The sequence below is a fragment of the Mesoplodon densirostris genome, chromosome 6 (assembly GCF_025265405.1).
Source record: "Mesoplodon densirostris isolate mMesDen1 chromosome 6, mMesDen1 primary haplotype, whole genome shotgun sequence".
NCBI lineage: Eukaryota > Metazoa > Chordata > Mammalia > Artiodactyla > Ziphiidae > Mesoplodon > Mesoplodon densirostris.
The window spans coordinates 129,817,378-129,843,493 of NC_082666.1; the positions used below are offsets into that span (position 1 = coordinate 129,817,378).

Sequence of the window (26,116 nt, forward strand, 5' to 3'; positions counted from 1 at the left end):
GGGGCTTCTCCACGGGTCAACCACGCCCCCCGCCGCCCGCCCCAGCCAGTCAGCGCCAGGCCCGCCATTTTTCAAACCCTCTTCCGGCCGCCAATCAGGATCGAGCAGCGCATTCCTCTCCTGACCGGTTCTAACGGGTCTAGGAGTTAACTACCCGGGCGACCCACCTAACATGCTAGGCTGCGGCCGGGGGGACGAGCCTGGAGACACACCGGCCATTCGGAAGCCGCCGTGGCGAGGGGGCGGGGTCTCTCCGAGTTTGAATAATCCCCAGGGCCAATCGGAGCGGCAGGGGGTGTGGCCTGTGGCCCGGCTCGTCAAGTTGCCGTGGCGCGGAGAAGTCTGCAAAACAAGAGGCGGAGGATTGCGTTAGAGACATACCAGTTCACATCGAAGCCGCGGGTAGCAGCGTCGCGGTCGGACTCGGCCGCTGCGCGGTACTCTGAGGAAAAGCTACCGCCAGGCAAGAGCCGGCTCCGGGCCTGGGGTGCGTGGCCGGCCGGCCCCCTTCCCTCACGGCCGGCCCGGGCGCCTGCGGCTCTCGGGGCTCGCCCCGCGGGCGGGATCCGGGTGCGGGCCGGGCGGGCCGGACTGCGGAGGCGGGAAGCTCGTCCGGGCCCGTCTCGGGAGTGTTTTGAACGCGGGGCGCGAGGCGGCAGCTCGGAGCAGGCCTTGCGGCGTGGACGCCGGGGGCTTTCCTGTCAGGAAGGGCCGGGCGGGGGCGGCGGGCCCGGGGGGTGGGGGGCGGCGGCGTTTGGGCGGGAAGGCGCCCCGCCCGCCAGCGCCCGCCGCGCTCTCCCGCCAGGTGGACGCGCCGCCGCCGCCGCCGCAGCAGCAGCATCATGGGGAAGGGCGACCCCAACAAGCCGCGGGGCAAGATGTCCTCGTACGCCTTCTTCGTGCAGACCTGCCGGGAGGAGCACAAGAAGAAGCACCCCGACTCCTCGGTCAACTTCGCCGAGTTCTCCAAGAAATGTTCCGAGAGATGGAAGGTGAGCGCGAGGGTCCTCACGCGGGCAGGTGGCCGTGACTTTGAACTTGCCTCCGCCGCCGACCGGCCCCGGTGTTTATTCAGAGTCTGAGGCACAGGACTTCGGGGTGCTGGTGTGTTTTAAGACGACGGAGGCAACTGCGGCCCTGAAGAGAGCCCTGCCTGTTCGGGGACGGATTTCGGTTTACAGTATCGCATTTTCACTGCTGCTTTCATGCCCACAGACCATGTCTGCCAAGGAAAAATCCAAGTTTGAAGATATGGCAAAAAGTGACAAAGCTCGCTATGACAGGGAGATGAAGAATTATGTTCCTCCCAAAGGTGACAAGAAGGGAAAGAAAAAAGATCCCAATGCGCCTAAAAGGCCTCCGTAAGTTTTGTTTGTTTGCTTTTTTGTGTGCAGTCGGCTGAATGGCCCCCATGGTGTTTCATTCAGGTCATTACAGCCCTGTTCCTTCCTTTCAGATCTGCCTTCTTCCTGTTTTGCTCCGAACATCGCCCAAAGATCAAGAGCGAGCACCCCGGCTTATCCATTGGCGATACTGCCAAAAAATTGGGTGAAATGTGGTCTGAGCAGTCAGCCAAAGACAAACAGCCCTATGAACAGAAGGCGGCTAAGCTCAAGGAGAAATATGAAAAGGTGTGCCGTCTGCATTTCGTTGAGGCAAGCTTGAAATCTGGCTGAAAGCCGGTTTCTAAGTGAGCGTGTTAGAAGGCGGTGTGAGCTGTGTGTTCATGGGTACAGGCTGTAGTCGGTTGTCCCTGACCAGCAAGTGGGGAACCTTCCGTCGTTCTGCGTTCATGGTTGTCAGCTGTGCTTCGGAAAGGTCTAAGGAGGGCTGTGCACTTAAGGAGTGTAAGCTACTTGGAACCTCCTTTCTGGGGACGGCAGCCGGTGTTTGTAGCCCTGGGAGGTTGCTGCGTTCAGATGTGTGTGTGGTGAAATGCGTCTTAGTTGAGAAGAATGGAGGGCTAAGTGTTTTACCTAAAACGTGAGGTCAGGGGACAGGCTATGTGCCGCTCACAGATCCCGGTAGTGAAAGTACTGGCGCACACCAGTCTGGTACACCCCCATTACTTTACCTCATTCGCTGTCTAAGGCCTGGAGGGGACATGATCTCAAACCCACGTTTTAGACAGTCCTCAGGGTTATTGGCCAAGAATCTTAGATTGTTTACAGCTTAGTGGTTTTCATGGTTGAGTAATGACACCGGATGACGATTTTATTTTTTTTGACAATATTTCCAGGATATTGCCGCATACCGTGCCAAGGGCAAGAGTGAGGCGGGAAAGAAGGGCCCTGGCAGGCCAACAGGTTCCAAGAAGAAGAATGAACCAGAAGATGAGGAGGAAGAGGAAGAGGAGGAAGAAGAGGAAGAGGAGGAGGAAGAGGAGGAGGATGAGGAATAAACGGCTGTTCTGTAACGATGCGTGTGGAGTGTGCGTGTGTGCTCAGGCAAAGGGTTTGCTAAGAATGTGAATTCAAGTGCAGCTCAATATTAGCTTCAGTATAAAAACTGTACAGAGTTTTGTATAGCTTATGAGATTCTTTGTAGAGAAAATACTTTTTTGAAAATGCAGGTTGTAGCTTTTTGAGGGGCTACTACATACAGTTAGATTTTAAAGCTTCTGACGAATGTTTCTGAATATTTAATGGTTTCTTTAACTTCTTGACTTGTGTATGGTAGCACAGCAAACTCATAGAGATTAGTACCAATAGTGAATTTTGGGTTTTCTAGAATAAGGATGTTGCATTCTGTTTTTTTAAAAAAAGTTTTTGTAATAAAATTATGTATATTATTTCTATTGTCTTTGTCGTATATGCTCAATTAGCTTTTGCTTTCAAAGTCATGGTCTGGAACCATGTCAACTTTTTTTTGTTTTTCTGCCTAATAGTTCTCAGACATGGTTGATTTAGTATAATGTTTGTTTAAAAGTCAAACATGCCCATATTATTCATATTTACAAAGTGTTCTTTAAAAACCAGCAGTGAGATTTAATGAACTTTAAAAATTTATGCAGTTTTATAAAATGAGCAAGGTTTGTTCTTGACATTTATGTTCATTTGTTAGCTAACTTGTCCCATTTTTTGTAGCTGACATTTTATTTTGAGAGAAACTTTCTTTTTAGTACGAGGCAGAGGAGCTCATACAGTGAATCCATACCTAAAAACACATAAACTTTTAAAAACAATAGGAACACGGTTACATTTTCTGTTGATAATGATTTAGTTTGGGGTAGAATACCAGAGTGAATCTTGAGTTAAATCTTAAAAATCATCGTGGTCTTAAGCCTAGAATTCTCGGTAACTAACCCAAGAAAGCTTTTGAGATGGTGGTTGTGATTTTCCATGACTGTAGTTAGGTGAGATTTTACTGGGATATCTATTTACAGGTGAAAGCAGTTACTAGGAAGTGCTCATTTGAGGAAGCAGTTGCTTGCATTGGAATTCAGATAACTATTGTAAATAGTTATCAAGTTATTAGTGAAAGTTGGCCATCTGTTGTCTAAGAGATTATAGAAGAAACTTATTTGTTGATAGTTCATAGTTAAACCTGACGATCTTGGTCACCTATCAAGTATTAAAAATAGAAGCCAAAATTCTTATTACCCAACCATGGGAGCCTTGGTTTTCTATCTTATGCCATATTTGGAATTATTTCTGACACAGGAAATACTAACCAAACTTGTTAAATGGAAGGTAAGGTATTAGCATAATTCCCAGAGGAGATGGACTGAAGTAGAATCTTCAGACCTCTTAGAGATTGCCCTCCATTAATATCACAATTGTTGTTTTGGGGCTTTTGCTGATCATAAAATGAAAACTAGTTTTATGTATTTAGAAAATATTTCCTGGTGTTAGGTGACTTAATGCTAAAAAATTGGGAGTAAAGTGTTTTAGAGACACGCCTAGGTCTGGATCCCAGTTCCCTAGCTCTACCAAATGCTAGCTGTATGGACTTTACCTCTGGGCTTATTTCTCTCTATCTGTGTAGGGTGTCAGTACCTACTTCGCAGTGTTTTAATGATTAAATGAGAATGTTAAGTATTTACAACAGTACTTAACGCATAGAAAAGATACTAAATAGGAGTTTTTAAAATTGAAATAGAGTCTGTTTCTTAAGGATTTCTATATCTATAAATTAGACCCATGAAGCAGACCTATCTGGTTCCTTGTCACCTTTCTTTTTGGGAGTTTTTGTGTTTGCTTTCATTCTGTTCTTTAAATGAAATATAGTTTAAATGTCTAAGAGTGACTCATTTTTTAAAATCAAGAGTTGTTCCATAATCTCAGCATTTGAGATGAGTCCTCATATTTGATATTGTCTCTAAGTGTGGATCAAAATTTAAAATACCCTTGTTTTTAGGACTAAATGACCTCAAGGAGTGGTTATGTTGGAAAGCTCTGAAATAGGGGTAAGAATCAGGTTCTATCCCAGGCCAGCCAGTACTTGGGGATGTGTTTATGAAAACCACCTGCCCCACTTTTCTTTTTAAAAATAAGTCATGTCTTGATGGTATAAAATGTAAAAGGGCTATATAGTGGGTAGTTTATAACCTTGATTTCTAGCTACCAGGTTCTCCCAGGAGGCAACTCCAGTAATGTAATAATTTACCCTTCAAGAGAGACTGAAGCACACAGTCATGTGCGTATATATCAATGTTGCACAAAAGGAAGCTTATTATATATGTTGTTCTGCCCCTTAATTCTCATCATTTTAGATTCTTGGCACAACAGAGCTGCCACATTTCACTTAAATAGCCATCTGCATAGTAGCTCATTGAATAGATCACAATGTGACCAGTTCCTTAAAGATACTTAGGGTTGTGGGATTTTTTGCTTTAAGAACAACATTACCATGAATATCCTTGTGTGATTTCAAAAAATTCTATAAGTTTGTGCATTTAAAATTGTGCTAATTATAATAGCTAAAACCTGTACTTGGTATATGCCAGAACCTGCTGGCTCTCAGAAGTTTTACTAATGTATACTGCCCAGCAATGAATGTCTACTTCCTCATCTCAGCAACATTATCATTCTCAAACTTCGTAATCTTTGCTGTTCTGATATATAAAAAATGGTTCCTCCTATTATGAATTCAGCATATTTTTATGTTAAAGAGCCATTAGTGTGTCCCGTCGTCTTCTGTCTCATTGGTCTTATTAGTAATTTGTGGGAAATAAGGAAAATGACCCTTTGTGACCTGCATTGTAAATGGTTTTTTCTATGTTGTCTTTTGACTTTGCTTATGATGCTTGTTTTCATGCAAAGATTTGTTTTTATGTAGGCAAATTTATTCTCTAGTGGCCTTGGGAGGCCTTTCCCACTCAAAGATTATAAAAATTGTCTTTGCTTTCTTACTTTTTATTATTTAATTAAATCTTTGATCCTTCTGGAATTTATTTTGGTGCAAGAACTGAAGTAGGGTCTCAAATTTCTTTCCAGATGGTAGCCACTACTTTTGGTCTTTTAATCTATAAAAGCTGTGTTAGAAGATCCCGAGGTCCCTTATGTAACTTGCAAACTTGCTCAATATGGGACAGTATGCCTTTTTGTGTTTTGCTTTTTAACAGCATCATTTACTGTAAGTACTAAACCATAAGTTTGTCTTAGCCAAACATAGCATTATCTTAAAGCTGACTTTCTATTACTATGTATGCCACTAAAAATGTTTACAAAGCAGTAATGATTTTATTTCTTGGGGAATAGCAAGAAGAAGGCTAAAGGGCCTGTTCTGCCGATGCACGAGATCCAGTCCTTATAAAACATCTCTCTCTAGAAATAAGCCATTTTTGTACACCTCGTGCCAGAAAGAGTAGCTGTTTTATAAACATTTGTAAACATAAATGCCCAGGATAAAGGGGACAGCAATTGTTTAGCTCAGTCCTGTTGCTGGATGGAAATGTGGGTCTAGGATTCCCAAATCTCCCAAATTTTCAAGTGGAACCAGAATTCTAGATATTTAAAAAATGTGAAATCTGAATTGTAAATATTGGCAATGAATTCAAATGTCAGGCTCAAAGAAAACATGTCTGTAGGTAAGATTCTGTCAAGGGTCACCAATTTGCCACTTCTATAAATTAGGTAAATGTAGGATTATTAATAACATTTACTTGAGTTAGGACTGTTGGTAAAAGTTTAAGTACAGGCCTCCCCGCTAAGCATTATTTTCCTAGTTGTCTAGAAACCCTTCTCGCCCTGATTGGAAACTCATCTAACTTCTTATCCTGTTGTAAAGGTAAATATAGACATTGTCTCTGAGGTCTTAATGGAATATTGGGCTCCTGAGCCTTTGTTCTTCAGGACTTAGCGCAGACCTCTCTTAGCCTCATCCTGGGAGTTAACATGTCTATCGAATAGTGGCTCAGGAGCACGATTAGTGTCATATTAAAAGGAAAAAAACCAAAACTTTTAAGCAGTACGTAGTATCAAATTTCAGAACTGGTCCAGTCTCCTTTCTTCAGGAAGACATAGCAGTCAACTAGGACAGTGCACTAGGGCAGTAGGTAAAGAGAAAGCAAAATTAATTCATAGGTTCATGTGTTATTCTTTGATTCTCTACATTTTTGCAATAAAGGTGAGATGGCTTATACAAAGAACAAACTATATAAAATACAGACATACAAAAGGAAAAACGAAGTTATGAAAGAAATTAAGAGTGAGCTGATGAGGAGCTTACACTGGGAATCAGATCAGTTTGAAGAGGGCTGTTTCTTATCAGTTTGGTAACATCAGACCTCGTGTGTAACCTTTCAGTTTCCTCAGGTGTTAAAATCAATTTTTTTTTTTGAGCATTAAATGGGACAATACATCTAAGACATCCTAGTGGCAAGAAATAGTGAATAATATTAGCTAAAAGTATGCATAACAATATGTATGTGTTAATAATATACTTGCTATGATAAGAGTACCAGATTCACTTCTGAGATTCTTAACAGTTTAGGTGGAGAGGCAAACTAGTTATGTGGGAAGTACAATAGACATTCCTCCCACAGGGCCCTGGGGATACTGAGTACTGGAGTTATGTCCTTGACTCCAATACTAAATTTGGGAATTTGGACAAGTTATTTAACCTTTTTTTAATTGAAGTACAGTTGATTTACAATATTGTGTTAATTTCAGGTGTATAGTATAGTGATTCAGTTTTTTTGCAGATCATACTCCATTATAGGTTATTACAAGATATTGGGTATAATTTGTGCTATACAGTAAATCCTTGTTGCTTATCTATTTTTACGTCTAGTAGTTTGTTAATCCCATACCCCTAATTTGTCTCCTCTCCCCTCTTCCCTTTCTTGTCTGGTAACTATAAGTTAACCTCTTCTTCAATCACATTTTATCCACGTATATTTGATCACATATAAATGTGTGACTTACTGTATGTTTTAGTTGCTTTTGATTTTACAAAACGTATTTGTTGAATGAAGTCTTCTGGGAATTGCCCTTTTCACTCAGCACTACCCCACTGGCTTGTTTTTAACTAGTTCATTCACGTTCACTGCCTTGTAACATTCCGTCGTGTGATTATACCACAAATGATCCACTCTCCTGTTGATGGGTCATTAGGTTGTTCCTGGAGCTTTTGCTGTTATAAATGGTAGCGCTATAAAAATTGCTGTACACGTCTCCTGGTTTTCAAGTGCAGCCCCCTCCAGGGACCTGCCCTGTCAATTCCAGCTGTCTCTGCAGCCTCTTCAGCTCGGCTGAATCACCAGGGTTTGAGCTCCACTTTCCTGTACCATGGTGGGAAAAGTTCTCCAGGCAGACAGACATGCTGAACCAGGGTTCACCCTGTGTGCTTCCTTTCTCTCAAGTTATCACAGTCTGCTTTGCCTGTTACCCAGTTCCTGAAAACAGCTGCTGCATATATTTTGTCCTGTTTTATAGCTGTTTAGGACAGCAGCATTCTGTTTAGGACAGCAACAATGACTATGCTATGGCCAGATGAGAAAGTCTATTCATCTCTATTTTCTACTGAAAGTTTTAGTTTTGTTTTGGGCATTTAATCATTAAGACAGCTGGAGTTTATTTGCTCATATCAAAAGCCCAAGAGAAATTTCGTTTAAAGATAATTTAAAGAATGTTCTGTCGTAGACATTCTTCCAGATGCACTTAGTTCTATCCAAGGGTTGAATTATAAATTCGACCACTGAAAACTACCTTCTACACATGGCCGGTGTGAGGTAGAGAGAACAATTTATTCTCTTGTGGATAACCACTTCACCCCCAGTGTTCATGCGTAACTTATGAGCTTAAATTCTTCACTTGGAAAGTGGAGGTAATGATATCTCACATATGAAACAGGCACACACACACATAGCCTTTATACAGGGTCTCCAGTGTAGCTGTCTTAGTTCTTCTGATTAAAGACCGATTTTAAGACTTTGAAACTAGGTAACAATAGCTACCATTTATATTACCCTGATTATATGCTGGGAACTATTCTAAGCACTTCATGTATGTTAACCCATACAAGCCTAATAAAAATCCTATAAAACAGGACTATTATTTCCCCCCTTTTACGAATGGGGAAACTGAGGCATAGAGAAGCATCAATAACTTGCCAGGGTCACACAGGTGATTTGTAATGGAACAGGAATTCGAATGCAGACAAGTGCACCATACTATACTAATCAGATGAGCAGACTGTAATATCATTCTGTTGAAAATTAAGGCACCCTTCTGCTACCTCTGCTCAGATGCGGGCCCAAGGCCTGATCCACTTACAAAACCAAAACCCACCAACCACGGTTATGGGCATTTCAAACTTTTTTTTTTAATTAAAAAGGTTTTTTGTGGGTGGGGGGCTTCCCTGGTGGCACAGTGGTTGAGAATCTGCCTGCTAATACAGGGGACACGGGTTCGAGCTCTGGTCTGGGAAGATCCCACATGCCGCGGAGCAACTAGGCCCGTGAGCCACAACTACTGAGCCTGCGCGTCTGGAGCCTGTGCTCCGCAACAAGAGAGGCCGCGCTAGTGAGAGGCCCGCGCACCGCGATGAAGAGTGGCCCCCGCTTGCCACAACTAGAGAAAGCCCTTGCACAGAAACGAAGACCCAACACAGTCAAAAGTAAAATAAATTTTAAAAATAAAAAAGTTTTTTTGGGGGGGCCGTGCCGCACAGCATGTGGGATCTTAGTTCCCCAACCTGGGATCGAACCCACACCCCCTGCATTGGAAGCGCAGAGCCTTAACCACTGGACCGCTGGGGAAGTCCTCAAAATCTTAAAAAGGAGATTGGCAAAGCAATTATCGAATTTAGTTTAGAAACAGCCCTTCTGATAATCTCTACTCCCAGGGACAGTGGTCCCCCCCAAATCATTCTGACTTTTGTCCATTTTTTGGCAACAGATTCTAATGAATAATATGCATTCTCATAGTGCTCGGTACTTCTAAAAGTGCTTTCACATGGATTAATATTCACATACCCAATTACTGGCCTATTAGCCCTCTGGCTCAGGTCAGGTACTTGTCATGTTCTCCACTGAACTTTAAGTGGCTTTTTTTCCCCAATTACAGTCTGTCCAGAAATGATGAAACATATTCCCAGATCCCTGTGAAAGGCTATCTCTTAGGAGATAAATGAGCCCCCATTCACTTCAGTCTGGTGCTCTTGTCACTTTTCCACGTTTCTCAGGCACAGCAGCTGAGAACTGAAGCCATGACAACAGCCGAGCTTCCCAGACCAACATGGCCCCTCACTGGAAAGCTGGCAGCCGTGGTACCTTCTCCGGAGATGTCGTGGGTTGTGCTACAAGGTCCTACAGTCCAGCTCTCACCTCGTGTTGGGAGGCTTCCCTTCTTTCTACTCACTTGATCTATCAGGTTGTAAAGAATTTTGACTTAAATTTTTGCTTTCAACGGGCAATGATATAGTCGAATACACTGCCAAGGAAGATGTACGTTGCTGGGTTGTTTTTTGTAATTGCTAAGTGATTTTTAAAATATTTCTATACATAGGCAACCAGGGGCAAAAATAAGCCTTTATGTTTCCTTCTTAGATAGGTAAGCTCTGAGTATTCTAAACACATTCTAAGCAGAATTCTAACCAACACTCAAGCACACACTCAACATATAGCTGTGGTCTATGATATTTTAGCTATTATGTTAGTGTATCTTGTAAACAATAAAATCAAGTAATTATTTCAAACATGTGGTGTTTAGATACAGAAATGATTGCAAGTACTAAAAAAACCCATGGATTAAAATACAGTATTTATTTTTTTCTCACCTAAAAAACAAGCAACCCAGAATTAAGATATACATAAACTTCTCAAATGTATCCCTAATAAAATTTTGAATATTTATACAATTTCTACAGAAACATACAGTGTATCAAAATCTGCATAAATCAAATTTATAAAATGTGTAGAAATGCATAGTGATATTATCAACTTACAAAGCAAGGATACGGGAATTATTTCCAAAGCAGCCTACGGTAGAAAATAGTCATTATGGCAGCAGCTTCTGATGTGTTTTCGTGTTTGGTAAGGTTTCTGATTTCAATATATAGAATCATTTTTTATAGAGTATCTTAACGAATTGCACAAAATACCCATTAAAAATTTACATGCACAGTTTATGTGCCACCTTTCTTAGGCCTATGCATAGTTAACACGGTTATAATCTATTCAACAAAGAAAATGGAGCCTTTTTGCAAACACACAAGTAATTAAAGTACCAATTCTCTTAGTTTCTTATTTATAGTTGATTTATTTTGCAGTTATATAATCATATAAATGTATTCCTTTTTAAACATCCCTAGAGATGAATGAAAGTTCAAATGGTTGACCAGAGATCAGTAGCAAAATACAAATTGGCAATTCAAAAATTATGAATAAAACTGTTTAGGATGTTGAACTTTGACTTTCTGAATTTAAGAGCTAAGCTTGGAAGAAACAAATCTGTAGGCTTTTCTTTTAAAGAAATGTAGGGTTTTTTCCCTTTTCTTTTTTAGGCTTTAATTAAATATATTTCCCTCAGGTAGTAGTTTGTGAATTCCTTTCATTGATATGATTTTTACAGGATCGAAAATGCTTAGTTTACTAGCCATTCCCTACCTCATCACTTTAAAAAAAAATTTGCATTCGACATAGCATTTTAACCTTGTAGGTAATAAAAGATTATTTAGCAATTAAACTCAACTGACCACTTGCAGTATTTGGTTTTCTTCTAGTAGGTACTATCTTAATAAATGTGTAAATTCAAACAAGTCTTCTTTTCACTGGAAAAATACTAATAGAAATATGCTTTCAAAAAAAAAAAAAAGAAACCCTAGGGAACTAACAGATAATCTAACAGAATTCGTATTTGTTAATGAACTATATTTTTATTTTTTTTTTTTTTTTTTTTTGCTGTACGCGGGCCTCTCACTGCTGTGGCCTCTCCCGTTGCGGAGCACAGGCTCCGGACACACAGGCTCCGCGGCCATGGCTCGCGGGCCCAGCCGCTCCGCGGCATGTGGGATCCTCCGGGATCGGGGCACGAACCCGTGTCCCCTGCATCGGCAGGCGGACTCTCAACCACTGCGCCACCAGGGAGGCCCTGAACTATATTTTTAAATAGCCTTTTTTAAAATTTAAAAACTGTGCGGGGAATTTCATGAAGATATAAATGAAACGTCTATTCACCCTTGGCTTCATAAATTGCACAGCTTAGGTTGTAACACACAGTAGTCTTGTAAGGCTTAATCCAACAAGGGTTTGGAAATTCTCACCTCGGTCAGAACAAACCTTTGATGTGTTTACAGCGGTGCTTTGTTGTTTTTCTAACCCCCTCTTCAAGGTTTCAAAACTGAGAGTTATTTATAGTTTTCTATGGTGACAGGGAATGGGGAAAAGTCAATCCCCAATGTCAGGGGACATTTTTCTCTAGTTAGTAGACCCCCTGTTGCCTTAGGAGTTGGTACTGACAGAGGACACTGGGAATGCCAGCAAATAGGGGAGTTAATGCCGTACAATCTTCAAACCCTACGGAATAGCTTTGGATGTTCCAACTTGTCATTTCTTTTTTCAAGCAATACAACATTCAATTTCAGAGCAAATGGTAGCACATTAATTCAGTTCTGAGTGGTAAAAGTATTCCTCAGACAGGTGACAATTCCATCATTAACATCCTACACATTGCATCAAAAGCTCTTGAAATATACCAAGAAATGAAAAGAGGCACTAAATGTGTTGAAATTCACCTTTCAAAAAAGCAGCATGACTGTGAAGGAAGGCCACCTTGGCTAATAACCTGTGGCAGTGCTTCAAAAAGATGTAAAATTAAATAAAGATACAACAGGTTGATACTCACCAAGTTACATATGACGATCTGGTTACTCCAACCTTTTTTCAAGTGTGTTAAAAAAAACAACAACAATCAAACTGCCTTTCAGACCCCTGAGTGTAATCCCAAAGAAGACAACAATGCTTTTTACTCTGTTCTAAATAAAACAGAGCTAAATGCACAGATTACCAACATCATCTTAAAACAAAACAAAACAAAAAGATGTAAACATCTACAAAGTTTAAGGTAAAAGCAGTTTTGTAAACAGTAACTGCAGATGATAATGTTATCGTAAAATCACAGTTTATCAATGTCCTCAGACTCCTCAAGAGCCTCTGGGTTTGGAGCTGTACAATAGTTGCAGCAGGTTTCAGGAGGTTTTCAGTCCTGTATAAATTTACGTGTCAGTAGGTAGGTTATCGGTTTCTTTCATTCCTTCTAAACACTATGGATGTTATTTATTTCCCACTTTTGAGTCATTTTGCTGGAGTCGCAGTCGGAGATGAACACTTGATGGAGGACCTCCGAGCGATCCAAGCACTTTCTGGAAGGAATGTGAGTCAGTCTGTGCAGGTTCTGGAAAACACAGGGAAACACAGTGTTACATTTGCACTGTGTGATATCACTGACACTAGACAAAGTCACAGCCTGGCTTTCATAAGAAGACTATTCAAGCAAATTGGGCAGGCGTGAACCAGGCACACCCAGAATCTGTTTCTCTTGATCGTCAGTCTTCTACATCCTGTTACTGTTCAGTCATGATGTACTGCTGGGACCTCCAATTCAATACATACAAACTTAAATTCATCATCTTCCCCTCCAGACCTGCTCCTCTTAGCTCCTATCCTACTCATGACGATACCAGCTTTCCTGTGCTCAGGACAGCACAGCTCAGGCTGGCTGAGGACAGACACCTGCAGTGGCTTGGGCTTGCACCCTTTCCCCTCCCCACCGCCCTTGTCTTGGTCGAGCCCTGGTCACCTGCTGGAGGTTCCTTCAGTACAGCTCAGGGCTATTCAGAGTGTGGTCATCAGACTAGCTAAGATTGGGTCTGTAAGGTCGAAACGATTTCATAATAATACACAGAGCCCCATCTGCCTTCCTCATCGTATGGACATTTATACTGATGGCACAAAAGCCATGCTGGGTGAACGTGCTGGGGCCGTAGCATCAATCACACACTCGTGTTCTCCATGGACGAACACTCACAATTAAAAAAGAAAAAAAAAGCCAGTTTCACTTGAGAACACCCTTGACAAAGCAGTAAAAACGTATTCTTTTTTTTTTTTAATGATAATAACGTTTAACATTTATTGAGCACTTGCTCTATGCCGGGTAGATGCATACCAGATGCTCTATGTGTATTAATTCATTTAATCCTCATAATGAATGGCCCTGGGATGTAGATTGTCTCCTATTTTTAATTTTTTAATTAATTAATTTTTAAAATATTTATTATTTTTTTAACTGGGGTATAGTTGTGCTTCACAGTGTTGTGCCAGCTCCTGCTGCACAGCGAAGTGAATCAGCCATATGTATACACATATCCCCTCCCTTCTGGATTTCCCTCCCATCCATCCAGGTCACCACAGAGCACAGAGTAGAGTTCCCTGCGCTATACGGCAGGCTCTCACTAGATATCTACTCCATACTCAGCGGTGTAGATATGTCGATCCTAATCTCCCAGTTCACCCCCCACCCTTCCCCCCTGGTGTCCACGTATTAGTTTTATTAAATCTTGACCCTATGAGATAGTATGGGAAGAGTGGACAGCATGTGAGCAGTTGTCGGCGCCCGAGGGTTGAACGAGCTCCTTCTCTCGTGGGATGTCATCCTGACTTGAAAGGACAACCTGCAGGCACATTACAATTATGCAAACTTGGGACTGGGTAGACATTTTCCAGAAAATAAAGTGAGCCCATCACTTCAAGGAAGAAACAAAAATATAAAGCTGACAGTATCTGTTGCCTTTGATAAAATTTGAGTTTTCAAGCAAAAATTCACGTTTTAGAAAACTTGTATCCATTACCATGAACTTGACAGCTGCACAAGATTTAAAGACTTTTCTGATGAAATCAGTGGTTATATTTGTGATTTATTTGGCATTGTATGATGAAATGTGCCATCAGTTGGAAGATCTACATGACTTAGTGAGCCAGTGTTTTCCAAGTGAGCAGCGAATGTGTGATGTTACAAAAGATCCACTCCAGTGTAAGACAGACCAGTGGGTTTAACGCAACAAAGAACAAAATGTTCACTGATAGGATTCCAGATTCTACACTGCAAAGCTTTTAGGAAACTACCACTTACACACTTGCGTAGCACTGAAGAACAGCCTCAACTATCTGAAAAGGCTATTAAATTACCCCTCGTTTTCCAACTGCACGTCTGTGTGAGGCCGGATTTTCCTCAAATACGCAACTAAAACAACATATCGCATCAAACTAAACGCAGAAGCAGAATAAGAATCTATTAAACCAGACATTAAAGGCATTTGTGAAACTATAAAACAATGCCACTCTTCTCACTTTTTGGGGGATTATAAAAGTGTTATTTATATTAACATGTAATATGGTTATGATTGTTACATTTACATGAATACATACATAAGTACAACAATTCTCAGGTTTAATTCCCAACTTAGGAAATACCGTTAGCTGTAAGCTCTATAACAAATCTGTCTGGGGAGCGTGTCAGTGGTTCGTAAGGATGTAAAGGGGGTCCAGACACGGGGCAGTGTGAGAACCACTGACCGAGCTGGCCTCCTGCTCACCAGTCCATACCTGACAATACTTCCAGAATTATTTTCCTAAAAGTATCCACTGTTTCCTATCACTGTGATCCTTAACTAATGCCAGTCCCTCCCTAAAGCCCACAAAACAAAGCTCCAAGCTCTTTCCCATGGAGAACAACTTAGGGAACCAGACCAAACGCAGTTCCTAGAATTCTCTACACTTTGATGCCCCGCCTCTGCTCACCCGTTTTCTCATTTATTCTCCATGAAAAGCCTTTTTATACCTCAAGACCTGGTGCAGTGATACTTCCTACATGAAACGCATCGGAAATAACTCCTCCTATTAATCTCTCTTTTGCTGTCCTATGGCGTTTTGCTTATTTTTACTTCTGCGTTTTTTTCCTTCTCTGCCATTATAGTATGATGGGCTTTAGATTTTTTTTGAAGGGCCCCAGTGAATATTTAGTAATGTCTGACGCACAAACGGATATTCAGTGCTTTGCCCTTTAAAATATCTAAACTAGGTACATTCCATTCTCATCCACTTCCTCTTGTGTCGTTTCGCATCTGCTAACCTTCTTTTACTAGTTTACTAATATTGTCCTTACTCACCCCTAGCCTTTATTGCTATGATTCATCTTTCTTTGTGTAAATAAATGCTCTCTTCTCTGGGGTTTATGTTCATCTTCTCCTTCCTAACTTGTTATAAGAAAAATATCAGCAACGGACACATACTTACCCCTTCATAGTAATTAACTATGCACAGTGATAACTGGGAATATTCAGCTGGGTCATAACATCATCACTATGTGGCAAACAAGTGTTTGCTGACAGGGAGGACGTGACAACGAATACAAGATGCGTGAAGAAAGCTCAGGGCTGCCAGTTTCTTTCCATCTGGGGCAGCCTCCCCAACTTTTTGTTTCATAATAAATTGATTTATTTTAGCCAAGGCTAGACTTCGAAAATTATTCAGAAAACCATTATTATGTTGGAATCCTCAACCTGGCACAGAACTCTGAATATTCACAGCTGAAACAGAAAAACTGCTCCCACAGAGTCAAGTGAAAAACTAAACATGGGGCTTCCCTGGTGGCGCAGTGGTTGAGAGTCCGCCTGCGGATGCAGGGGACGCGGGTTCGTGCCCCGGTCTGGGAGGATCCCATATGCCGCGGAGCGGCTGGGCCCGTGAGCCATGGCCGCTGAGCCTGCGCGTCCGGAGCCTGTGCTCCGCAACGGGAGAGGCCACAACAGTGAGAGGCCTGCGTACTGCAAAAAAAAAAAAAAAAACTAAACATGACCTTTAAAACAAGCAACAGGTGACACGTATCCTGTTGCACTTAGCAAGCAGCCATGATGAGAAGCTTTGAAGGCCTAGAGTCTAACACATTTGTTCGTCTCTATCCCCACCTGCTGGACAACAGGCAGCAATATTTTAAAAGTTAATAAAATAAAATGCAAAAATAAATGCAATATTTTCTATGTGTCATACGTAGGTATACTTACACATTATATATGTAATTTTAATGAATGACTCTTTTGGATTAAAAAGATCGGATTTTGATATTAGAACAATGGTGATGACTGCCTCAGGGAACACTGGTTTTCCTGTGTTGATAAATTAGCAGTGGGTCTGCATGGACTCCAGGTGGCCTCCTTCCATGACAATACTACACCAGAGGATAAAAGTGATGCTTCAGTATGGAACAATGAGTCACTAGTGCTCAGGAAAACAAATGAGTGAGTGAGACGGACGTGCAAGTCAGTGTGAATGCAGGTTTTAAGGTTTATACGTCTGAATTCCACACAGTAGGTGTTATTAAAATGAAATAGCATGTATTTCAGAACTGAAACACAGAATACCTTGAAGTACTGCCATTCCTTAAATTCATTCAGATTACAGTGTGTAATCATAACTTTGGATCCATCAGGACCCTTCGTCAAACACTGGTCATACTGCATGAGTTGATTGGCTTCGTTGATTCGGAAAAGCTATTAAATAAAAAGAAAGAGAGAAAGAAACTTAACTCCTATCATTAAACTCAATGACTATCCTATTTCTCTACCATGTTTCTGTATGTTCAGAACTGTAAGTCCAAAGACAGGAATTAGTCATTTTGATGGTAGTAAAGACCCCTTCTAACTCTTAAAGGATTATGTTCTTTAGCCTCTTAGATACAGAGTGGGTCACTAACATATGAATTTCGTACCAACAATGTAAGAAAATGAAAATGTGGAAACAGACCTGATAATGTTTCACAATGTAAATCAGAGACAAGAAAAACACTCACCTAAGGAAGTAAGAGAATATACTAGTGAAATACACATGATTGGCAATAGCATCCCAGCCTAGTGGGGGGAAGATGTGGATACTGAACAATATCTGCAAATAATCCTGTTAGGGAGCTAGGCTTACATAGCTACACACTCACGCAAGAATATATTCTAATCTGATACATTAGACATAAATTCTAGATTCTGGTTGCTTACATGAAAACCAGTACTGCTCTTATCCCCTCATTTAAGTAAACGTTTTAGCACTGTCAGTTTTTCACAGGATGTTTTATTTTACCAAACAATCACCATCACCAAATTGAAAACCAGGCTAAACCCTCGCTCAGTCAGCCCAGCTGCTTCCAGCGCAGACGGAATTAATCGCAAAGCCCGGCTGTTTACCTGATTCCCGCCCATCCTGTGGCAGGGGCCCAGCTCAACAAAGCCTCCGTTTGTCTTCCCCATGCTGTCAATGCAGTACACAGTTTCAAAGCCTCTGATCTAAAAAACATGAACAAAGAACCACAGGGAAGGCGACAGTTTAGACTCTAATAAGCGCTCACATGGCTTCAGAGAGCTTCGAGTTAACTGGGTCCCTACTGGCCTGTCAGGCCTTGAGGAGATAGGAGCTACAGTCATGTCCGAAATCACTTAAGTCTTGAAGTCAACACTGGAATGAGCTCATTCCAACTGAGGGTCTTGGCCTCTAGATTTTGATAAAATACCACAGAAGAAGAAAAATACAAAGATACCATTAGTACCATTTCAGATTCATGATCATTCACATGAAGGAGAAGGAAATAGGGCAAAGGGAGATGACCATGGCGGTCACAGGCACTGGCCCCCGTGTCTAGGCCAGAGTGAACTTGGGAGGTAAGGTGCCCACTGCTGGCAGCAGCCTCCAGGGCCTGGGCAGTGAGGCTCTGCTCTGACTACGGATGTCACAGGTGGGCAGCAAACACGCGTTTCCATGCTTGAAATGCACATTTTGTAAAAAAAAACAAAAACAAAAAAACCAAAACTTTTTCCTTATTGGAAATATTACAGATTTATATCTCAATTATAAATTACTACTGTATTTGGATAAAATGCTTTATTCGTTCCTTTAGTCGGCAAACACTGACTGAGCACCCAGGACGGTAAGAGCTTCAGAGGAGAAGCAAGTCGGGGTCGGAGGCCCTGCTGTCTGTAGAGAGGATGCGGGCAGAGCTGGAGGCGGCCCCCGGGAGCGGACAGGGCAGGGGTTCACCCTGGAAGCTGCACAGAAGGTGCAGAAGTGCCTTGTGAGGTGCAGGGGCCAGAGTGGGGAGGGTTCAACCGAACATGTGCTCAGGGTGAGACTGTAAAGGGAGAATGGAACATTCCATCTGTTCACTGGCTCACGCTTTTATTTATTCGTCCACTATTACGTGAGTGCCGTGTCAGGCATGCTGAAGGCTCTGATGCGCCAGTGCATGGAATGGAGCGGATCCTCGCCCCAGGGAGCTTACGCTCTAGGAGGGAAGACCGAATATAGGCAAAACCGTAACAGACACGTTGGAAAGTGACAAGTGAGAGCCGAGAAGAGACAGACGAACAAGTTGGGCAATGAGTCAAAGGGGCGCTCCACCTGCCCCTGCGCCTCGTGTCACCTCCTCTTTTCTGCTTATCAAACACACAGAGCCTTTCCTGGCGGGCACACCGTCATCCTTACCCGGAGCGCCCTTGCCCGGCTCTCTGATTCGCTGGCTCCTCATCATTCAGATCTCAGACACCCCGTCACCTCCTCCGAGAAGCCTCCCTTACCAGGTCCCTGAGTCCCCTCAAACTCCGCTCCCGAGCGGAGCAGACAGGAGGGACTTAGGGTGGGAGGTCGGTGCAGGGGAACTGTCCGGTGGAAAGGCTGGGAGGTTAACAGCTTTTCACCAAACTTTCCCCCAAGAATTCTTCTCTCCCGTCCAACATTCCCGTCTCACTCTGCTTTCTCCCAAGCTCAGTCTCCATACACACACACTTTGAGATCTGACCCCCGGCTGATACTCACTTCTCCCCAGTCGACATTTTTGGGCGGCAGAGGGTAGTGTGAGGTGATATCATAAGCTATTTCTTCCATGAACCATTTGAAACTTTTGCAGTTGTGATCTTCTCGAAATTTCTTCAGCTCTGATATATCCCCATATGGTAATGCCTTTGATTCAGGGCGACTGGCATAGAAATAGTCTTTATACTCGTCCCACCAGACCTCTACAACTCTGACGTAATTCTGGGAAAAAGAAAATTAACGTCATTATAAAAGCCAAAGATATTTGTACTGTCATAAACAGCCTCTCTTCGACATATGAAATATGACCAACATACGACAAATTCGTTTCAATAGGACCCGATACTTAATTACACAAATGCAAGCGAGCTCGTGACTCTGACATGTCACTGTCACGCGTGTTCAACCAGAGTGACGGACACAGAATCTGGTGTCACTGTGAAGGTCCCATACTCTAAGATAATACGTTCTTTCCTGCTGACGGAGCTGAGAGCAGAGGGTTGGTGAGAGAGGCTGGCTGGCTGGCACCGGGCACCCCCCGACCCCTGAACAATCTCCTCTCTGAGGACCATGCGGCTGGCACGTGCTGGGGGAGGGGTCTCACATCAGACACCACTGGGAAAAACAACAAACACATTTCTGAATGTGGCTCTGCCCATCTTGTAAGAGCTAGGCCCGAACCACTGCACTGTAGCCCAGAATTAAGTGGATATTTTCCCCATGGGGTGCATTTTGAAAAGCGACTAAAGAACAATCATGTAAGTTGACGTGTGAGAACTCACTAAGATCTAACTTCTACTGTTTCACTGAATGAGCACTCGTAGGCGTGAATCGACGCGAGGGACGCAGCACAGACCCAGCCAGGCCCTTGCGCTTGGACATCACGGGGCAGCAAACTTTATAAAGGGCCCGGGAGTCGGTCTCTTCAGCTGGGTGGCCATCCAGTTTCTGTTGCAACTACTCACCTCTGCTGCTGCAGCGAGAAAGCAGCGCAGGGAACATGCGAACAAACGGCAGAGCTGGCTTCCGACACAACTTTATTTACTGAAAAAGGCTGGGTTGGGCCCGCTGGCCGCAGAGCAGGAACATCTAGTGTTCGGATTAAATTTTCTCTTGGCTACAAGATAACTATCAAAAGGGTGCACGCCTGGCCGTGGGCATGTTTCTGCAAAAGCCCGTGGGCTCAAAAAGTTTTAAGTGGCAGCCTCCTAAAAGAACACAACATTATTGCTAAATATTTTGAATTCTTGCAAATCCACCCAAAGTTAGACACAGTCCGTGTCTTCCAGGTAGTCGTGAACATGAAGAATTAAGCGCACGCGCGTAAGGTTACGGCAACAAAAAGGAGGAGGACTTAATTGTTTGGGATGGAGAGGCGGGGACGGCTCAGTCCTGAAGAAGCGGTCAGTGAGGCACGATTGGGACCTGGGGCAAAAAGCAGTGCAAATCTATGACAGATCGTGGTGCACGTGGAGTCCCGAAAGAGGTCTATCACCACAGCTGGAATGCAGGATTCACTGAGAGAAAAGCTGCCTCGGTTTCCTCCTTTTAAGATGAGGATAATTAAGAAGTTAATTGGTGCAAAGTATTTAGATTTGTACACAATAAGCACTCACGAAGTGTGAGCTATTAGTGATACGACTGATCCTTTCCAAGGGCTTTGCAGGTCACCCATTAGCTGACAGCCATCCGAAGGGTCCTCGCAGGCAGCAGACATCAGTTCCGATTTGAGGGGAATAAGCGGGGCAGGGAGAGGAGGTGGCCTGAGGGGTGGGACGGAGGGTGGAGAGCAGCCTCTGAGGGAAAGTTAAAAGCTCCGCTCTGAAGAGGCCAAGTCTGAAACATCTGAGGGCCACCTAAGAGGAGGGTTCTAGGGACTTCCCTGGAGGTCCAGTGGTTAGGACTCCACACTTTCGCTGCCAAGGGCTCGGGTTCGATCCCTGGTCAGGGAACTAAGATCCTGCATGCCACGCGGTGCCACCAAAAAAAAAAAAGAGAGAGAGGTGTTCTATAAGACAGCTGACCGTAAAGGTCTGCAGCTCAGAGAAGACCACGGGCTGGAGGAACAGCCCTGGAGGGTGGAGGGGACGTGCAGAAGCAGAGGACAGAAGGTGCTGGTGAAGGCTGTGTTTGCTGGTGAATCTGGCAATGTTGAGTGTTTCCCTCTCGTCTCTTTTCCGTTTCCTTGTAGCACCGGCCTTCCTGAGCCGACCTGACTTTCCATCAGTTCTTCATGGTTGTGGGGCGGATTCCAAGGGCGGCTGTCTTCCTGCAACGCTGTCGGGCCCGGTGTTAACTGGCTGCTATCTCTGTCTTACTGCGGAGATTTAAATCTCGTCCCCTGTCCTAGTGGGGCTCCGTTTGGCCACTTCTAAAAAAATTTGGTCGGTTAGAGGGCTGTGTTGGCTCTTAAAGCCTAGTCTCTGCTTCTGTTATCTATTCGCTTTGGGGAACGGTCCTGAGTTGCATCCGTAGCCAAAAATAGACTTCCTTCTGCTTTTGACTTGGTTAAGGGCTCCAGAAAATGAAAGACACCACAGTCATATGCTCTTAGAGTCTATGAAAGCCACCCAAACAAAGGGCTTCTAAGTTGTTCCATCAAAGAGAGAGGCCATCGTCCTGCCAGCATTGGGGCTGTGGCCTCTGTGTGAAGCTCTCCTGGTCTGTCCCCGGTTTGAGGGACAAAAGTTATTCACTCACCTTTTGCAAGCACTGTTGAAGAATGTGATTTTTTGTTTACACACAAACTTCTATTATAATTACTTTACTTTTCAAAAACCAAACAAAAATAGTGTTTCACTCACGTGTGAATAATAGACGTTGGTATTTCCCTTTCAACGACTTTCCTACACGGTGTCAGGTTTTAAAAATTTGAGTTATCATTTTTTAAAAAAAATTTCTACTGAAGTATAGTTGTGCTACTTTCACGTGTACAGCAAAGTGAATCAGTTATACATATATTTCCACTCTTTCTTTCAGATTCTTTTCCCATATAGGCCATTACAGAATACTGAGTGGAGTTCTAAAGTCTGAGATATCTTGACGGAGAACATTCAATACCATTCAATAATGGAATTCTAATCAGAGTGGGATACAAGGTATAATCCTAGAAAACAATAAGAAGTTTCCTGAATAAGTCTAGTCTAAGTGAAAAGTGAGAACCAGCATGACTGCTTCAAAGATGTCGCCTGGCCAGTGAGCTGACATTACGTGGCCACGTGGCACAAACGTGTTCGCTCCCTAGCCTTCCCACTTTTTTTTTTTTTTTTTTTTTGCGGTGTGTGGGCCTCTCTGTTGTGGCCTCTCCCGTTGCGGAGCACAGGCTCCGGACGCGCAGGCTCAGCGGTCACGGCTCACGGGCCCAGCCGCTCCGCGGCATGTGGGACCTTCCCGGACCGGGGCACGAACCCGCGTCCCCTGCATCGGCAGGCGGACTCTCAACCACTGCGCCACCAGGGAAGCCCTAACCTTCCCACTTTTAACCGAAAGACTCACCTTTAGGGTAGGAGAAGATCCGACATAGACAGGCGGAGGGTTCCCCTGCCAGCCCTCAAGACGGTAGATGTGCCCGACACGGGAACAAGGGACAAACAGTAACTTGCCACCGCACTGCCAGATCTGTCAGGAAAGACACACATGGCAGCTGTCTCAAACGCCCGATCTGTCCTGTAAACGTAAACCTAAAATCTAAATTAGACACAGGGTCTACAGGGAATTCACCAGCTAAACAGATCCTACGTTAACTTCTTGTTTCTCAAGCTCACATACTAACAAAGAGGCCGCTGGGGAGCGCAGGCGCACAGGGCACCCAGGGGCCCGTCCTGAGCCCCTGCAGAGCCACGCAGACTCCTGCGCCTGCGTCCTGATGCTCTTCATCTCTCCCGGCGCTAACACGCTTCCTCCCACCTGGGGGATTGTTACCATAACCGCCTAACCAGCGGCTCCCTTATTTATAGCAGGAGATTAGGCTGCTCAAGGGCAGCTCTGGGTCACGCTCTCCCTGGCTTAGCCTCTCCGATGGGTCTCCACTGCCTGTCAGATTAAGTAACAGTCTCTCAGCTCGGCACTGAAGGCTCTCCTCACCGTGGACCTGGCGCCCCTGCCCACGCCATCTTCCTGGACGCCCGTCGGATTCGCGCTGTCAGCTTCTGCCAGACGGTGGGCCCCGTGCCCGCCCTGCGCCTTTCCCCGTCCTGCTCCCCCTTATCTCGGCCCGTCTTCCTCGTTCTGCCTGGAAAACCTCCTCCAGCATGATGCTGACTCTGCGTCACACCGCCCGAATGTCGGTCTACCTTCTGATCGTACTACGAGTTTAAGTATAAGCCTCATCTCTCATCGGCTGGAAGTTCCTGACAGCGAGGACCGAGCTTCTCCTCCTCTGTCCCTCACGGTGTTGAGCACCGGACACTTAAGACAAGAGGTAACGCCTATGTGTTCAACTCACACTGGAAAACACTTCTTTCTTTCGGGAAGTGGCGGGGGCACGGGTGGGTGGGTACTGCAGGCAGGCAGCTCCAGGGTCAGTGTGAGGACACACGATCACTGTTGGGGTCTACCTCTGTCCTGAAGCATCCTGTCCTGCGGTGACGGAGGGGAGCTTCAGCAGTGGATGGTCAAACGGAGCCCCATGCCTGCTGATTCCCGCAACGGCTCCTATCACCAAAGGCTCCGAGGTACAGAAAGCCTTTGGGGGTGGGGCGGGAGGGGAAGGAGAGGACGTATTTTTACTTCTGAAGCTCGCTGGCTTCCATTTTTAGCTGAGCCATGTACGTATGTAGTAAGTTTGGAGCTTGCATTTTTGCCTTATTTTTCCCAAAAGGCAAATATTTTTGTTAGTCTTTCTTTATAATTTAGAGAAATGCATTAAAACAGGTTTTTTGTTCTTTTGTTTTCCCAAAGAAACCAGCCTTATCTGAAAGTCACAAGAATCCGTAACTGCTTAGAAAACTGCATTTGTTTCAATGAAATGTTACCTTGTATGAGATCTCAAAGTTTTCACCACCCCAAATCTGGAGGCCTGGATCGTAGAGACCCAGCTCAAAGAAGAAGTCTCGTTCAATGGCGAATAATCCTCCAGCCATGGCTGGTGACCTAAGAAAAAGAAACGCTGAAATAACTTTTAAAGACAAACCCCCAATACCCCTTCAACAACAGATAACAAGCCTTTATGGAATACAGTATAAGTAGTGCATAGAAGAGACAAAACTGATGGCCAAACATTAAGAAATTATAAAGCCTTCATGAAACAATCTGCTCATAATTCCTTATGAATTTACTATAATTTCTAACTGAAATCCTGTTATATAGTTCGTTACAAATTAGAGCATTACACGATTTCGCCATTAGAGGGCGCCTTGGTTCCTTTGTTTATTTAAAAATTAAGCCTCGAGAGTTAGGTAAAATAGAATTTTCTCTTTCACTCCTAAAAGTACTGAGCCATACAGCCGTGGTCTGCTAAATGTTCCTGAAATGATTTATGAGTCATTCCGGGATGAGTGAAACCATACACCATGGAAGTAGTCTCTCATTTTTTAATTTTATAGCTCAGTGGTTTGCCAAATAAGGGTGTAAATCATGGTAGAACAGCCACGGTTCATTCAGAGTTTGCAAATATAGCACAGAAATGACACAGGAGCATTAGACGCAGCTATTTACTGTGTCAGGAGGCAGGGCTGCCGAAGAGTGATCTGTGGGCCTTCTTGAGTCGGACCTTGAATTGGGCTCTCTTTAGGGACAAGAGAAAAAAAGACTTGATAGCTTTTTAGGGCAAGCCACTCCCACCGTTAGGAATAATTGTCACCCCGTTCCCCCCTCCCCTGGGAACAATGAATTATCACTGCATTCGATTCTTAGGTAGACCCCTCCGTTAGAGCCTGTTCATCAGCACACCTGATACTCAATCTCACCAATTCCTACTGATTCTACCATCAACACACATCTTGAACCCACTTCTCTCCAGCGTCACTGCTGACATCCTAGACCAGGCACAGGAACCCCGACTGTGTCCTCCGCTCTCTTGTGCCCCACCCAAGCCCCAGCAGGCAGCAGGCAATGCCTCCGTGCTCCGCCCGACCCCCTCCTGTCCCAGGGCCCTGGCTATGCTGCAGTCCCCTGAACGGTCCTCCCTCCTCCTCCGCAGGGCCGGCTCGGCCTCAGCGGCACTTTCGAGACACTTTCCTGAGCTTTTCTTCTCACCACTCGTCACACTTGCTGCCCCAGTTATTCGGGCAGTTAACTGTTTAATTTCTGTCTCACCCGCTACACGGTAAGTGCCACGAGGGAACACCTCTCTTTAAAATTTATCCCCAGAAAATAGCGCCTGGCACATAGTAAGCATTCATTAAATATTAAATAAATAATGAAGCAAGGGGCTTCCCTGGTGGCACAGTGGTTGAGAATCCACCTGCCAATGCAGGGGACACGGGTTCGAGCCCTGGGTCCAGGAAGATCCCACACACCGCAGAGCAACTAAGCCTGTGCGTCACAACTACTGAGCCTGCACTCTAGAGCCCGCGAGCCACAACTACTGAGCCCACGTGCCACAACTACTGACGCCCGTGTGCCTAGAGCCCGTGCTCCACAACGAGAAGCCACTGCAATGAGAAGCCCCCGCATCACAATGAGGAGTAGCCCCCGCTCGCCACAACTAGAGAAAGCCCGCGCACAGCAACAAAGACCCAGCAGAGCCAAAAATAAATAAATAAATATATTAATTAAAAAGATAATGAAGCAAGAAATATTTTCAATATTAAAGGGAAGTCACATCAGGGGAAAGTCATTCTTTCATAAGGCTTTTTCTTCTTAAAGGAGAAACAGCCCTATTGC

The 26,116-nt window shown here is 44.0% G+C and overlaps 2 protein-coding genes across 6 annotated transcripts in view; one reads left to right on the plus strand and one right to left on the minus strand.

The window, feature by feature from the left end:
* The first annotated feature begins 318 nt into the window (after positions 1-318).
* On the plus strand, positions 319-2,791 carry HMGB2 (high mobility group box 2). Of its 2 annotated transcripts, none has more exons than XM_060102650.1 (5): positions 319-487; positions 806-992; positions 1,216-1,361; positions 1,457-1,631; positions 2,240-2,791. In XM_060102650.1, exons 2-5 carry the CDS (start codon positions 843-845, stop codon positions 2,399-2,401), a joined length of 633 nt encoding a protein of 210 aa, XP_059958633.1. In that variant the 5' UTR covers positions 319-487; positions 806-842; the 3' UTR covers positions 2,402-2,791. The 2 variants fall into 2 exon arrangements, with proteins under 2 accessions (XP_059958633.1, XP_059958632.1); XM_060102649.1 differs by having other exon boundaries at positions 320-463.
* Positions 2,792-11,982: 9,191 nt separating this feature from the next.
* GALNT7 (polypeptide N-acetylgalactosaminyltransferase 7) overlaps positions 11,983-26,116 on the minus strand; it is a 117,944-nt gene continuing 103,810 nt past the window's right edge. For all 4 annotated transcript variants that reach the window (XM_060102654.1, XM_060102652.1, XM_060102653.1 and 1 more), the window contains exons 7-12: positions 24,265-24,382; positions 22,787-22,909; positions 19,295-19,513; positions 17,674-17,772; positions 16,861-16,989; positions 11,983-12,839 (exon numbers count right to left, since the gene is read on the minus strand). In XM_060102654.1, the coding sequence (XP_059958637.1) occupies positions 12,702-12,839; positions 16,861-16,989; positions 17,674-17,772; positions 19,295-19,513; positions 22,787-22,909; positions 24,265-24,382 (826 nt within the window). In that variant the 3' untranslated portion in view covers positions 11,983-12,701. The remainder of the gene's footprint in view (positions 12,840-16,860; positions 16,990-17,673; positions 17,773-19,294; positions 19,514-22,786; positions 22,910-24,264; positions 24,383-26,116) is intronic.

Excerpts from the sequence above, each read along its gene's own strand:
- HMGB2 (XM_060102650.1), top strand. The coding sequence starts at position 843 with ATGGGGAAGGGCGACCCCAACAAGCCGCGGGGCAAGATGTCCTCGTAC. Across the intron at positions 993-1,215 it reads AATGTTCCGAGAGATGGAAG|ACCATGTCTGCCAAGGAAAA; the intron begins GTGAGCGCGAGG and ends TCATGCCCACAG. Across the intron at positions 1,362-1,456 it reads AATGCGCCTAAAAGGCCTCC|ATCTGCCTTCTTCCTGTTTT; the intron begins GTAAGTTTTGTT and ends CCTTCCTTTCAG.